The 16,975-nt window shown below is 44.7% G+C and overlaps 1 protein-coding gene across 1 annotated transcript; it reads left to right on the top strand.

Annotated features, from left to right (window-relative positions):
• Positions 1-2,913: 2,913 nt before the first annotated feature.
• LOC306922143 (myelin and lymphocyte protein-like) lies at positions 2,914-9,051 on the top strand (the record flags this gene model as incomplete). The annotated part of the gene is made up of 4 exons (XM_079499538.1): positions 2,914-2,985; positions 6,372-6,539; positions 8,458-8,583; positions 8,956-9,051. 4 exons carry the CDS (start codon positions 2,914-2,916, stop codon positions 9,028-9,030), a joined length of 441 nt encoding a protein of 146 aa, XP_079355664.1. The 3' UTR covers positions 9,031-9,051.
• Between the last annotated feature and the right edge of the window lie 7,924 nt (positions 9,052-16,975).

Below are 16,975 nucleotides of genomic sequence, written 5' to 3'. Positions count from 1 at the left end.
TATATTGTATTAATTTCAGATAAATACATAGATTGTTAAGAATGAATGAATGAATGAATGAATGCATGAATGCATGAATGAATTACTTTATTTAAGTGTCATGCCATCGTGGCCCGTCCCTTATATGACACCTTTTCAAACAGTTACAATAATTCGGTTATACACGTCTTTTTACACAGTAATGCTGATTGAACAATAGAACAAAACAAAACAAAACAAAACAAAACAAAAATAAACAAAACAAAACAGTTTGTACAACCTTACTGGCTGTACATTGATTTTTTCCTTCAGCACAAGGCTTTTTCTAGATTTAAAAAAAATAATTTTCAAATGATGATTAAGATGTCCTTCACAAGTTAAACAATGATTATTGTTTTGTTTAGAAGCAAAATAACTACACTTTAAAAACAAGCCCCAAAAAAGCGTATACACCACCAAAATCTCCGACAGAAATACAAGCTCAAAATCGCTTATAATACGCAGACATGGCAACACGGGCAGCACTGAAATAACCGTAAATAACACAACTAGAGAGCAGACAAACAACACCTCCTGTGAACTCCAGAGGGCGACATTGAACCTGAGAAAATAATGATTAGCCTTTCTAAAACTACAATGATTTGTTTTCTAAAACCACAATGATTTGTTTTCTAAAACCACAATGCAAAGCGAAAATCAAGGGCCAGTTCTTGGCATAAGCAACATAAGCAGTTGCTTAGGGCCACAACCACTAAGGGGGCCACATCGCTTAGGGCCACAACCACTAAGGGGGCCACATCACAGGGAGAATATTATTTTGTATTATTGTTTTGATGTATTCCCTATCCCATACATGGGCTACTGTTGGCCTGGGGGCCACATGAGGCCCTCAGGTTAATATCAACTGGTGTTCTGGGGGCCACATGCAGCCCTCAGGTTAATATCAACTGGTGTTCTGGGGGCCACATGAGGCCCTCAGGTTAACATCAACGTGTGGAACTATAGTGGCCCTCTGGAGTGAGTGTGGAACTATAGTGGCCCTCTGGAGTGAGGGTGGAACTATAGTGGCCCTCTGGAGTGAGGGTGGAACTATAGTGGCCCTCTGGAGTGAGGGTAGAACTATAGTGGCCCTCTGGAGTGAGGGTGGAACTATAGAGGCCCTCTGGAGTGAGGGTAGAACTATAGTGGCCCTCTGGAGTGAGGGTAGAACTATAGTGGCCCTCTGGAGTGAGGGTGGAACTATAGAGGCCCTCTGGAGTGAGGGTGGAACTATTGTGGCCCTCTGGAGTGAGGGTGGAACTATAGAGGCCCTCTGGAGTGAGGGTGGAACTATAGTGGCCCTCTGGAGTGAGTGTGGAACTATAGTGGCCCTCTGGAGTGAGTGTGGAACTATAGTGGCCCTCTGGAGTGAGGGTGGAACTATAGAGGCCCTCTGGAGTGAGGGTGGAACTATAGTGGCCCTCTGGAGTGAGGGTGGAACTATAGTGGCCCTCTGGAGTGAGGGTGGAACTATAGAGGCCCTCTGGAGTGAGGGTGGAACTATAGTGGCCCTCTGGAGTGAGTGTGGAACTATAGTGGCCCTCTGGAGTGAGGGTGGAACTATAGAGGCCCTCTGGAGTGAGTGTGGAACTATAGAGGCCCTCTGGAGTGAGGCTGAAATAATAGTGGTCCTCTCCATCATTAAGTTGCCCCCCCTGACCTATCCAATGTTTCGTATAGTCTCGACGACCTTACAGGCGTATGCAAAGACTCAACTGATGTAACTTAGATAGCATTGTATGTAGACACAGCACTATATAGTGTAGACTCATAGTTTAATATAGATATGCCACTGTTAGACTGTTAGACTGTTAGACAGATGTTAGGTTCTTAGCTTACGGAGAATCTTCTATATATTTGATGTATTAACATGTTGTTGTTCTTGCTGCCATACTGTAAGTCTTACTGTAAGTCACTCTGGATTAAGAGCGTCTGATAAATGACTAAATTGTTGTCATAGTAACGTCTTTCAACTGACTGACAGCCTGTATGACTTCAATGGAGGGGGGGGGGGTATCACCTTTCACCCTCCCTTATAGAGTAAACACCACACCTCTCTGCGTGCGCGCGTGCGTGCGTGCGTGCGTGTGTGTATCTGGTGTGTCATTCTCTTCAGTCCAACAGCCAAGAGGACATCATGTGTGTTAGGGACCAGTGTACAGGGTTGTAACATTAGGGACGAGGGTTTACAGTGTACAGGGTTGTAACATCATGTGTGTTAGGGTTTACATGGTTGTAACATCATGTGTGTTAGGGTTTACATGGTTGTAACATCATGTGTTTACGTCGCCGCGCTGAAGAACTGATGAGAAAACTATTTTCGACCCATGAGGACTTTTATTGATTTAATTTATACATTTAAACATTTAATTTATACAATTTAACAGGACTTTAGTTTCTTTATATGCATTTATACAGGATTTAGTTTAATTTATATTCATACATTTATAGTTTAGTTTGGTTTCATTCATTCACTGACCAAACAACACAACATTTTGTCTGCAATTTTCTTTTTTCGTTTTGTTCGCCTTCACTTTTTCAGACAGACAGACAGACAGACAGACAGACAGACAGACAGACAGACAGACAGACAGACAGACAGACAGACAGACAGACAGACATGGCCACCAACAACACAGAAACCATGGCCAGCCTGCCGAGTGGATGTGGAATCTGTACAACTTTACCTGATATCCTCTACCTCCCTGAGCTGGTAATACTACTAATACTACTAATACTACTAATAATAATACTAATAATACTATATAATGTTGATTATACTGTTGATTATACTGTTAATCTGTACAACTTTACCTGATATCCTCTACCTCCCTGAGCTGGTAATACTACTAATACTACTAATACTACTAATAATAATACTAATAATACTATATAATGTTGATTATACTGTTGATTATACTGTTAATCTGTACAACTTTACCTGATATCCTCTACCTCCCTGAACTGGTAATACTACTAATACTACTACTAATACTACTAATACTACTAATACTACTAATACTACTAATACTACTAATACTACTAATACTACTAATACTACTAATACTACTAATACTACTACTAATACTACTAATACTACTACTATACTATTATACTGTTAATCTGTACAACTTTACCTGATATCCTCTACCTCCCTGAGCTGGTAAGATCTGATTAAACAGCACCTGAAACAGGCATTATCAAATTAAAAAATATATAATCCAAACTCCTCTGTCAATAAATTGTAAACGAACGGTAACATGGATGAACTCTTCAAGCCTGACACTTGTCAGAAATAAAATCAACCACGGTTGATTTGATTGATCATAAAGTTAGTGTGACTGTGAGTCTTAGTACTCTTAAATATAATGTCAATTATTACAATGTTCAGAATGTCAAATATATCAAGCCTGCCTGCTCTGTTAAAATGCAAATAATAATAATATGCCCATGTGAAAGATACGTTGATTGTCTCCACCAGGCCGAAGGCATGGGGAGAGAGTATGTTTTGCACTCCGTCCGTCCGTCCGTGTGTGTGTCCGTGTGTGTGTGTGTGTGTGTGTGTGTCCGTCTGTGAACAGCTAATCTCCGGCACCGTTAACCCGGTCGATGTCAAATTTTGCACACACACTCCCTGGATGCCAACGATGAACCTCTGCCCCAGAATTTCCAGAACGGCCTGTTATAGCGCCACCAGGAGGCCACTTTGTGTAAAACAAGTTTTTGGACAGTACACCTACATATTTTGTCCAAACATCACGCAAATTGGTACACAGTCTCTCTAGAGCCATTCAACGAAACGGGTCTTTCAGATTTCTCAGACTCCATCCTGATTGGCTAAGATTGGCTTCCAAAGTTTGCAGGAGTGCTCAGTTTCAAACAAAATGCTGCAAATCATGGACGTGTGATTTCCGTGAAATTGTGCACGCACATTCCCACTAGGCCCGAGGAAGAAATGCCACGTGAACATTTTCAACTCAGCCTCATGGTGGCGCTATAACTCGCCGAAAAGTGTTTTTACCTCTAACTGTACGGATCTGTGGATAACTTTGTATGCCAACTCCCTAGAGGCCAAGGAAAAACCTTTGCCTGGAATTTTTCAGGAGGCCGACATATGTAAAACACATTTTCTAATATTACTCCTTCAGATTTTATCCAAATTTCACGCAAATCGGTACACATGCTCTCCATAGTCATGTGATCAAGACGCGTTTCTTTGATTTCTTATAATCCACCTTCATTGACTACGATTGGCTTCTAAACCTTTCAGGAGTAGCCCGCTTTGTACCCGTTTTGTACAAATTGCCACAACTACTCAACGCAGCTCCGATTGCGGTGAAACTGTGCATGCATATTCCCACTAGGCTGAGGAAGAAATGCCACTTGACAGTTTTCAAATGAGCCTCATGGTGGCGCTACAACAGGCCAAGCCGCGTCACACACACACACACACACACACACACACACACACACACACACACACACACACACACACACACACACACACACACACACACACACCAAGGTACCGCCTGGAACTCGTATGGATCCTGGTAGCCTGTACCTATGTTCTTCCACCCAACCCTCAGCCTGGGTGATGTTTCCATGGTAACAGTGATGTTTACTTCCAAGTGTTCAGAGGTCTGGTATGGATCCTGGTATCCTGTACCTATGTGTTTCCTGAGGGTTGATGTTTCCATGGTAGCAGTGTTATGTGTTCCAGGTGTTGGGGGGTCTCGTATGGATGCTGGTAGCCTGTACCTGTGTGTTTCCATGGTAACAGTGATGTTTACTATGATGTGTTCCATGTGTTGGGGGGTCTCGTATGGATCCTGGTAGCCTGTACCTACGTGTTTCCATGGTAACAGTGATGTTTACTATGATGTGTTCCAGGTGTTGGGGGGTCTCGTATGGATGCTGGTAGCCTGTACCTGTGTGTTTCCATGGTAACAGTGATGTTTACTATGATGTGTTCCATGTGTTGGGGGGTCTCGTATGGATCCTGGTAGCCTGTACCTACGTGTTTCCATGGTAACAGTGATGTTTACTATGATGTGTTCCAGGTGTTGGGGGGTCTCGTATGGATGCTGGTAGCCTGTACCTGTGTGTTTCCATGGTAACAGTGATGTTTACTATGATGTGTTCCAGGTGTTGGGGGGTCTCGTATGGATCCTGGTAGCCTGTACCTATGTGTTTCCATGGTAACAGTGTTATGTGTTCCAGGTGTTGGGGGGTCTGGTATGGATCCTGGTATCCTATACCTATGTGTTTCCATGGTAACAGTGTTATGTGTTCCAGGTGTTGGGGGGTCTGGTATGGATCCTGGTATCCTATACCTATGTGTTTCCATGGTAACAGTGTTATGTGTTCCAGGTGTTGGGGGGTCTCATATGAATCCTGGTAGCCTGTACCTATGTGTTTCCATGGTAACAGTGATGTTTACATCCAGGTGTTGGGGGGTCTCGTGTGGATCCTGGTAGCCTGTACCTGTGTGTTTCCATGGTAACAGTGTTGTTTACTTCCAGGTGTTGGGGGGTCTGGTGTGGATCCTGGTAGCCTGTACCTACGTGTTTCCATGGTAACAGTGTTATGTGTTCCAGGTGTTGGGGGGTCTGGTATGGATCCTGGTAGCCTGTACCTATGTGTCTCCATGGTAACAGTGATGTTTACTATGATGTGTTCCAGGTGCTGGCGGGTCTCGTATGGATCCTGGTAGCCTGTACCTATGTGTCTCCATGGTAACAGTGTTATGTGTTCCAGGTGTTGGGGGGTCTCGTATGGATCCTGGTATCCTGTACCTTCGTCATTCCTCCCAACCCTCAGGGTTGGGTGATGTTTCCATGGTAACAGTGTTGTATACTATGTGTTCAAGGTGTTCGGGGGTCTGGTATGGATCCTGGTAACCTGTAGGCTACCTATGTGTTTCCATAGTAACAGAGATGTTTACTATGATGTGTTCCAGGTGCTGGGGGGTCTGGTATGGATCCTGGTAGCCTGTACCCATGTGTCTCCATGGTAACAGTGTTATGTGTTCCAGGTGTTGGGGGGTCTCGTGTGGATCCTGGTATCCTGTACCTACGTCCTTCCTCCCAACCCCCAGGGTTGGGTGATGTTTCCATGGTAACAGTGTTATGTGTTCCAGGTGTTCGGGGGTCTTGTGTGGATCCTGGTATCCTGTACCTACGTCCTTCCTCCCAACCCTCAGGGTTGGGTGATGTTTCCATGGTAACAGTGTTATGTGTTCCAGGTGTTCGGGGGTCTTGTGTGGATCCTGGTATCCTGTACCTACGTCCTTCCTCCCAACCCTCAGGGTTGGGTGATGTTTCCATGGTAACAGTGATGTTTACTTCCAGGTGTTCGGGGGTCTCGTGTGGATCCTGGTATCCTGTACCTACGTCCTTCCTCCCAACCCTCAGGGTTGGGTGATGTTCGTGTCGTTGTTCTGCTTCGTGATGACCTTCATCTGGACGATGGTGTTCGCCTGCGGCGGACACAAGAACAGCCGCGGCTGGGCCGCCGCGGTGAGTGTGGTGACATCACTTCCTCTTTGTGCCGTTTCCTCCCCAATTTAATCGTTAATGCCAATTAATTCCTCCAGACGTCTGTGATGTCACATAGTGAGGAGCCCCCACCGGGAGGACATACTGTTGTATTCTATACTGACTCACCTGCCAGTGAGGAGCCCCCACCGGGAGGATGTTTTTCACCCAGTGTCATCTAATGTAATCCTGGGCGCTACACTTCCTCTGCCAACCTGGGGAGAACAGCGGACTGACATCATGCTTCCTTCTATGCATGAGGAGGCCGGGTGTGCACTCGGGACCACTTGGCAGATGTTGTGGTAGTGTGAACGATGAATGACCGTTGAAGTGTATTCGGATACGGATCGTTCCAATGTGAATGCATGCGTACCTAAAGAAGGAAGTGGACTGTGTTTTTTTAGAACGTGACATGATCTCTAGTCGACGAGCCAAGCGGCAACAAACAAACACACAGACGCTGCACGACGCGTAACACGACGTGCAGCGTCTGTGTGTTTTTGAGGTGCAACCACTCCAAGGAACAGCTTTGTCCCTATGGGACTATGGGACTATGTGACTATGGGACTATGGGACTATGGGACTATGTGACTATGTGACTATGTGACTATGTGACTGTGACTATGTGACTATGTGACTATGGGACTATGTGACTATGGGACTATGGGACTATGTGACTATGTGACTATGTGACTATGTGACTATGTGACTATGTGACTGTGACTATGGGACTATGGGACTATGGGACTATGTGACTGTGACTGTGACTGTGACTATGTGACTATGTGACTATGACTATGTGACTATGGGACTATGGGACTATGGGACTATGGGACTATGTGACTATGTGACTATGGGACTATGGGACTATGTGACTGTGACTGTGACTGTGACTGTGACTGTGACTATGTGACTATGTGACTGTGACTGTGACTGTGACTATGTGACTGTGACTATGTGACTATGTGACTATGTGACTATGACTGTGACTATGTGACTGTGACTATGTGACTATGTGACTATGTGACTATGTGACTATGTGACTGTGACTGTGACTGTGACTGTGACTATGTGACTGTGACTATGTGACTATGTGACTATGTGACTATGTGACTGTGACTGTGACTATGTGACTGTGACTATGTGACTATGTGACTATGTGACTATGTTTAGAGTACCAATAGGGGGTGCTGTTGCACCACTCGCTTCAGACTGGTCTGATTTTTTTGAAATGCGCATTTCTTAACGCCGCCCGTCTCCTGTTGAATCTGCGTATGTGCGCAGACTGGCGCAGTACGCGCTGATCTTATTCTGCAGACTACACGTGGCTCTTGGGCATTGCTTGACATAGTCTCCACAGTAAAACAAATAATAATAATGCTAAAGTAGAATCCATAGCAAACTAATCAAACACGACACTGGAGCACAGAACTGACTGACACAGTGAATAGCAGGCAGGCGGACAGTGAAGTAGCCTAGTAATCAATTGTCAGGTGTGGGGTTGCCATGGCAATCAATTGGCTGAGGCAGAGGCTGGAAATTGCACAGGTGAGGGGATTTTGGCTCATTAGGCCCAATGGCAGAGCCTGACCAGAGCCCTTTGTGGTGGTTCTGGAGAACCGTGGGTCCGACCGACTCGACAGCCAGGCACTGCACTCCCTGCGGGGGTGTGGAACGAAGTCGGTGGGGCGAATGAGATGTGGCACATTTATAGTAGGATTATGATGTGTTTTATATTTACAGGACACCATGGTATAGCAGCGTTCTTCTACCTCAGTACTTCATATACTGTATTTATATAGTGTATATAAGGTGTATATAATGAATATATAATGTGTATATGTATTTATATAGTGTATATAAGGTGTATATAATGAATATAATGTGTATATGTTTATAGGACTTCATATACCATGGCATCGCAGCGTTCTTCTACCTCAGCGCGTCAGTAGCTTTAGCCAAAGTGACTCTGGACATGAAACATGCAACGCTCTTCCAGCTCTACCAGCTGGACATCTCTGCTGTGGTGAGTGAGACAGACAGACAGACAGACAGACAGACAGACAGACAGACAGACAGACAGACAGACATACAGACAGACAGACAGACAGACAGACAGACAGACAGATGTCAAACTCTAGACGGGCCCCAAAGTTATTAGTGCAGCCGCGCCCGGCAGCCGGCGAAAACTAGAGTTCTCAACAGGCACGAGACGTAAGGGCCCTCATCAAACCCTGTACACTCAAGAGAATGTCCCCGCTGCCACCCTTAGATCTCCATATATGGAGCTGACCTGTTCTGACATTCCATATGTTGATCTGACCTCATTGTATTAATTATAATATTATTGTATTATAATAGATTAGTATTAATTATATTGTATGTCTTTGATCTTCAGGTGTTTTCTTACGTAGCAACTCTTCTCTACTTCATCCACACCATCCTGTCAGCCATACGATGGAAGACCTTCTAAGCTAGCAACCACCTAGCAACCACACCATCCTGTCAGCCACACAATGGAAGACCTTCTAAGCTAGCAACCACCTAGCAACCACCTAGCAACCACACCATCCTGTCAGCCACACAATGGAAGAACTTCTAAGCTAGCATCACCTAGCAACCACCTAGCAACCACACCATCCTGTCAGCCACACAATGGAAGACCTTCTGATGAACGAGATGTCGGACTAACGCTATGGCTACTAGCATACAGGCTACTAGCATACAAGCTACTAGCATAGAGGCTACTATCATGCATGCTACTAGCATACAGGCTACTAGCATAGAGGCTACTATCATACATGCTACTAGCATAGAGGCTACTAGCATACAGGCTACTATACAGGCTAGCCTCTCCTTACAATTTCACAATTTCACATTGTTATGTAGCAAGGTGCATATGTTGGTTATACATGCTAACAGTCTGACAGGCATTAGTGACAACACCGTCGCCTGACATGCACTGCTGGTTAAAAGTAATCCGTGGCAGGTTACAACTAACCCTTTGCTTCCTGTGAGGTCAGGTTTAGGGTTGGGTTTTGGGTAGGGTGGGCTGGCGGGTTGGGTTGGGTTTTGGTTGGGTTGGGTAGGGTAATGCCTGTCAAGTACAACATTGCGTCATTTTTATTATTAAGCTAAATTGTGTTATGCTTTATTGATACTCAATTTTGTATTGTAAGTGAAATACTTCACAATCCTCTGATGTGAAAATCTGCTTTTGTTTGACTAAAGTCTGTGCTGTTATTATGTAATGTTTAAGGTTATGTTATGTTAAAGGTTATGTTATGTTAAAGGTTATGTTATGTTTAAGGTTATGTTATGTTAAAGGTTATGTTATGTTAAAGGTTATGTTATGTTTAAGGTTATGTTATGTTAAAGGTTATGTTATGTTTAAGGTTATGTTATGTTTAAGGTACTGTTATGTTAAAGGTTATGTTATGTTTAAGGTTATGTTATGTTAAAGGTTATGTTATGTTTAAGGTTATGGCTATTTTGTATTTTTATAAGAATCCCTAGATTAAATTGAAGGAAACAAAAAAAGCTCTAATTGTTTAAATACATGTATTTTATTTCCTACGGGTATAAAAGCTTTGATACTGGAAGCATTTTCTCTTTTTTAATCTTTGAAGTGATTCAGTTCACAGAACAATGAATAAATATCTGTTTTTAAATATCTTAAATGGAAAACGTTGCTCCAGGGATTTGATGCAATGTGTGGGTTAGGTTTAAAACAATGGAAGACAATCACATCCAATCAGAATGATCAGTAACCTAGTGTAAGTCCTCCTCGTCCAATCAGAATGGATTGATCAACGCTATTCACCAGAGCTTGGAGGTCCACAATATTCACCAGAGCTTGGAGGTCCACACTATTCACCAGAGCTTGGAGGTCCACACTATTCACCAGAGCTTGGAGGTCCACACTATTCACCAGAGCTTGGAGGTCCACACTATTCACCAGAGCTTGGAGGTCCACACTATTCACCAGAGCTTGGAGGTCCACACTATTCACCAGAGCTTGGAGGTCCACACTATTCACCAGAGCTTGGAGGTCCACACTATTCACCAGAGCTTGGAGGTCCACGCTAAGGACCCCCAGTTTGACCTGCATTAGGCTACGGACCCCCAGTTTGACCTGCATTAGGCTACAGACCCCCAGTTTGACCTGCATTAGGCTACAGACCCCCAGTTTGACCTGCATTAGGCTACAGACCCCCAGTTTGACCTGCATTAGGCTACAGACCCCCAGTTTGAACTGCATTAGGCTACAGACCCCCAGTTTGACATGCATTAGTCTACAGACCCCCAGTTTGACCTGCATTAGGCTACAGACCCCCAGTTTGACCTGCATTAGGCTACAGACCCCCAGTTTGACCTGCATTAGTCTACAGACCCCCAGTTTGACCTGCATTAGGCTACAGACCCCCAGTTTGACCTGCATTAGGCTACAGACCCCCAGTTTGACCTGCATTAGGCTACAGACCCCCAGTTTGACCTGCATTAGGACCGATTTAAACGGACCCCCATTTAATGGTTCTTCTGATCCTGAATAAACAGCTTAGTGGAGTCTGTCAGTCTGACAGCTGTTAGCCAATCACAAGGTGTCTTGTTACGGGCAGATATCCAATGACCTGTGAGTCGTATCATAGGAGGAGGTGATGAATGCTGTTGACATGCGTGAATATTTCAACGAACGTAATTACTAGCACACTACTCCACTGTGTGTGTGTGTGTGTGTGTGTGTGTGTGTGCGTGCGTGCGTGCGTGCGTGCGTGCGTGCGTGCCTGCGTGCGTGCGTGCGTGCGTGCGTGCGTGCGTGCGTGCGTGCGTGCCTGCCTGCCTGCGTGCGTGCGTGCGTGCCTGCCTGCGTGCGTGCCTGCGTGCGTGCCTGCGTGCGTGCGTGCGTGCGTGCGTGCGTGCGTGCGTGCGTGCGTGTATAATTGATGAGTGACAGCTCTGTGAAACCAGAGAAGTGTTGATGAAACTCAAAGTGGATTATTTCCTCCGAGTCAATCCTGGGGGTCCTTAAAGGACCACTTCACCACTTTATGAAACAGTCTGAGAACCACTGATATAGAAACATAGGGTTTAACCCTGTGAGAACCACTGACATAGAAACATAGGGTTTAACCCTGTGAGAACCACTGACATAGAAACATAGGGTTTAACCCTGTGAGAACCACTGACATAGAAACATAGGGTTTAACCCTGTGAGAACCACTGACATAGAAACATAGGGTTTAACCCTGTGAGAACCACTGACATAGAAACAAACATGGGTTTTTTCAGAAAACTGTCAGGATTTAGAAGACATTTATATAATCTGGTCTCAGGTCGAAATGGGTGACCGAACCCCCGACCCGGCCACAGCCTCCTGCACCGGACAAACAGTTGTACTGGTTTCTCACTTGTACTGAAACACAGGGTGGAACCCTAACCCTAACACAGGGTGGAACCCTAACCCTAACCATAACACAGGGTGGAACCCTAACCCTAACCATAACACAGGGTGGAACCCTAACCATAACACAGGGTGGAACCCTAACCATAACACAGGGTGGAACCCTAACCATAACACAGGGTGGAACCCTAACCATAACACAGGGTGGAACCCTAACCATAACACAGGGTGGAACCCTAACCATAACACAGGGTGGAACCCTAACCATAACACAGGGTGGAACCCTAACCATAACCATAACACAGGGTGGAACCCTAACCATAACACAGGGTGGAACCCTAACCATAACACAGGGTGGAACCCTAACCATAACCATAACACATTGTGGAATAGACAGGGATTTAACATTGTTAATTCAATTAATTCACCAAAGACCCCGCTCACATGTTTTATCTCTGGGACCCCAGACCTGTAGATGTCCATTTGGGCCCCTGGTGGTCCTCGACCCAATGTTGTGAACCAGTCCTCAGGTATCACTGTCTGGACCTCTGGTGGTCCTCGACCCAATGTTGTGAACCAGTCCTCAGGTATCACTGTCTGGGCCCCTGGTGGTCCTCGACCCAATGTTGTGAACCAGTCCTCAGGTATCACTGTCTGGGCCCCTGGTGGTTCTCGACCCAATGTTGTGAACCAGTCCTCAGGTATCACTGTCTGGGCCCCTGCACGACTTCCACAGAGTTCTCCAGAAGCCATTTCACTTTCATTGCTCTATATGTGCCTTAATCTTGACCTCTATATCCTTGCATGAATCAGTGCTATTGAACAGCCTTTACGCATGTGTGTGTGTTGATTACCCTCATTGCAACCTCAAACTGTCTGCTAAAGCAGCTAACTCCACCACCTCTCTCTCCCTCTCAAACTGTCTGCTAAAGCAGCTAACTCCACCACCTATCCCTCCCTCTCAAAGTGTCTGCTATAGCAGCTAACTCCACCACCTCTCTCTCCCTCTCAAACTGTCTGCTAAAGCAGCTAACTTCACCACATCTCTCTCCCTCTCAAACTGTCTGCTAAAGCAGCTAACTCCACCACCTCTCTCTCCCTCTCAAACTGTCTGCTAAAGCAGCTAACTCCACCACCTCTCTCTCCCTCTCAAACTGTCTGCTAAAGCAGCTAACTCCACCACCTCTCTCTCCCTCTCAAACTGTCTGCTAAAGCAGCTAACTTCACCACCTCTCTCTCCCTCTCAAACTGTCTGCTAAAGCAGCTAACTCCACCACCTCTCTCTCCCTCTCAAACTGTCTGCTAAAGCAGCTAACTCCACCACCTCTCTCTCCCTCTCAAACTGTCTGCTAAAGCAGCTAACTCCACCACCTCTCATGGAAGTAATTGACAATAATATAAAGTCACAACACCAACCTTGATGAGGCAGAATTGCATTCAAAGGTTTTCTTCATTTCCTCAAAAGAAGAAAACAAATTATTTGAGTTAACGCACGCACGCACGCACGCACGCACGCACGCACGCACACACACACACACACACACACACACACACACACACACACACACACAAACACACACACACACAGGTGTAAAGGTGCTTGTTCGGTGATAAACATCAATGTTATTTGGAGACGTAGAATATTCATGAGCCAAGTGTGTGATGAATTAATGATGTCATGAATTAATGATGTCACAAACCAGAAGAAACAGGCTGCAGGCCAAAGTGTCAACGCCCTTATAAGGTCTGTACTGTGAGCTTGTAGATCTATTAAGGTCTGCACTGAGGAGGCACTGTGAGCTTGGATATCTATTAAGGTCTGCACTGAGGAGGCACTGTGAGCTTGGAGATCTATTATGGTCTGCACTGAGGAGGCACTGTGAGCTTGGAGATCTATTATGGTCTGCACTGAGGAGGCACTGTGAGCTTGGAGATCTATTATGGTCTGCACTGAGGAGGCACTGTGAGCTTGGAGATCTATTATGGTCTGCACTGAGGAGGCACTGTGAGCTTGGAGATCTATTATGGTCTGCACTGAGGAGGCACTGTGAGCTTGTAGATCTATTAAGGTCTGCACTGAGGAGGCACTGTGAGCTTGGAGATCTATTAAGGTCTGCACTGAGGAGGCACTGTGAGCTTGGATATCTATTATGGTCTGCACTGAGGAGGCACTGTGAGCTTGGATATCTATTAAGGTCTGCACTGAGGAGGCACTGTGAGCTTGGAGATCTATCACTGGGATAATAATAATATACATTTAAAAAAATATATATATAATGATATAAATAATCACAATTGAACTGGGGGTGATCTAGATCCGTTCTTTTCCATTATTGTTTAATACTTTTTTTCTCATGGAAATAATATTTAAACTAGAAAAAGTGCCCTTCCGGGCACAGGTCTCCACCAGGAGGATAGGAGTGTGTGTGATGTTTGGCAAAATGTTTAGGAGTAATGTTTAGGAGCCTTTGATGGCAATTGGATGATTTGAGGCATTTTGTTCCAAAAATGTGTTTTGCAAAAATCAACCTGTTGGTGGCGCTATAACAGGCCAATGTGAAAAGGGTGGGATATATTCCTCAGCCTAGTAAGAAAATGTGTGAAAGATTTCACGTAAATTGTATGCTGCGTTCATGATTTGAGGCTTTTGTTCAAAACGGGGCAATCTTGCAAACTGTGAAAGCCAATTATAGCCAATTAGGATGGAATATGAAATATCGGACAGATCCGACTTGAGCACATGACCATAGAGATACTGTGTAACGATTTGTGAGATTTGTGGACAGAATCTGGAGGAGTAATATCAAAAAAGGTGTTTTACAAAAGTCAGCCTCCTGGTGGCGCTATAAAAGGCAGATGCGGAAATTGCAGGTCAAAGGTTTGTCCTTGGCCACTAGGGAGTGTGCATGCAACGTTTCACGCAGATCGGTGCAGTTTTAGGTAAAAATGTGAAAAGCTGCCTCATGGTGGCGCTATAACAGGCCGTTCTGGAAAATGCGGGGCAGAGGTTCATCGTTGCCATCCAGGGAGTGTGTGTGCAAAGTTTGGCATCGACCGGGTTAACGGTGCCGGAGATTAGCTGTACACAGACGGACGGAAGGAAGGACGGACACACGGACGGACGGACGGACGGAGTGCAAAACATACTCTCTCCCCTAGTCTAGGACCTAGCTAAGATATGTATGCGCTTCATTTAGGAGAGAATATCGCAACTGTTCTTGACTAATATGACCGCCGCGAACAACGTGGGAACTGTGAACAATTCTCTATCCGGGTCGAAATACCCGAAAATGACCACGCCCTTTTTAAAATGACCGCTAGTTCAAACATGGCTCTATCTTCTAAACCGTTGACGCTACAGATTTTCTGAGGTGCTCAAAATGTTCAGAATACTCATGTTTGTTGAATCCGTGCCCGAGCCAGCAATCCTCCGGGTCATCATAGTGGCCAAATCCAATATGGCCGCCAGTCCGCCACCTGAAAAAGGTTTTGTCTAGAACTTTTGAACCAGATGAGCTATGAATGCAAACTTTGTGTCTAAATCATGTTTTTTGACAATTAGAAACATTTTGGAATGGTTATCTTTATGACTGGGTGTGTCTGAACCTCTATTTAGCTTATTACGAATACTGTATGGCCTATGTAAAAATGTTATGTAACCAGATTTGAGTGTAGAGTTGTTGGAATAAGTTAAGATCAAACTGGAGGAAAGAAACAACCTCTATACAGATGCAATGTTATTGAAACAATAGAATAATGGCATAAGAGAATAATAATAATAATTTATGCTGGGCAGGTCTATCAAATTTGAACAGTGTGTTTAAATTAGAAACGCGCACACACACACACACACACACACACACACACACACACACACACACACACACACACACACAATGTGCTCCGCCCTTTTGATTTCACAGGGAGAAGACTATTTTTTTTGTCCTGATCATCAACTTCTATCCAGCTTTGCAGAACTTTCTTTGTGTTCAATAGGCCTACATGACTGTTGCAGCCTCAAGGAGGATGGTGCTAGCTTTACTGGCATCTATAAGACTGGTCCAGTAAGGTTCCCAAATCTTACTCATGGAGTTAGTGACCAGCCCAATGTACTGAAATTTGGGATGTGGTGGCCTTTTGACAAGTTCAATCAATGTAGCCTGGGTAGGTGGAAGGTTCTAAAGGGACTTGCTTTGCTACCATTTGTTTGACAAACATCAGCCTTCCCTGACTATGTAAAAACCCACTGAGCCATAGACGTGCGTCTAAAAATGCGATAAACGGCTAAAAATGAAAGTTTTTTTAGACGTCTATTCTTAGATTAGACGTTGATTAGCGGTTGATTAGACGTCTATATATAGACGTCTATATATAGACGTCTATTCAACCGCTAATCAACGTCTAATCTAAGAATAGACGTCTAAAAAAATGTTAGACGTTTTTTATCACATTTTTAGACGGCCCTTTAGACGAATATTAGATGTCTATTAGACCAAAAAATGCTCAGTGGGAAGGAGCCTGAAAAGATCAACTCCGATTTCCATGTCCAAAGATTGGCGTATGGTCTTCGTCATATATATACAGCAAGAGCTGTAGCCATAACAGAGTAGATGAAGCCATACATTGTTTTTTTCTCAAATGGTACCAAGTCAATGGTACCAAGTCCTTCTAGGACAGAGGTGCCCACACTTTTTGTACCTGAGGCGGCTTTAGAATAGCGCCACTGGTATTACATAATAAGACAAACACACTTTCCTACATAGTCTGGCCAATCTGGCAAATGTTGGTCAAACAATGGCAGCAAGAACCTTCCTCCTACCCAGGCTACATTGATTGAGCTTGTCTAAAGGCCACTTGCCGCCACTACATCCCAAATTTACATTGGGCTGGTCACTGACTCCAAGACTTGGATACCTTACTGGACTCTTCTTGTAGATGCCACATCATGCCAGTAAAGCTTGCACCATCCTCCTCCACTGAGGATGCAACAGTCATGTAGGCCTATTGGACACAAAGA

Source organism: Electrona antarctica, assembly GCF_951216825.1.
Source record: "Electrona antarctica genome assembly, chromosome: 4".
NCBI lineage: Eukaryota > Metazoa > Chordata > Actinopteri > Myctophiformes > Myctophidae > Electrona > Electrona antarctica.
The sequence above is the reverse complement of the archived record's forward strand: the minus strand, read 5'-3'. Positions and strand labels throughout refer to the sequence as shown.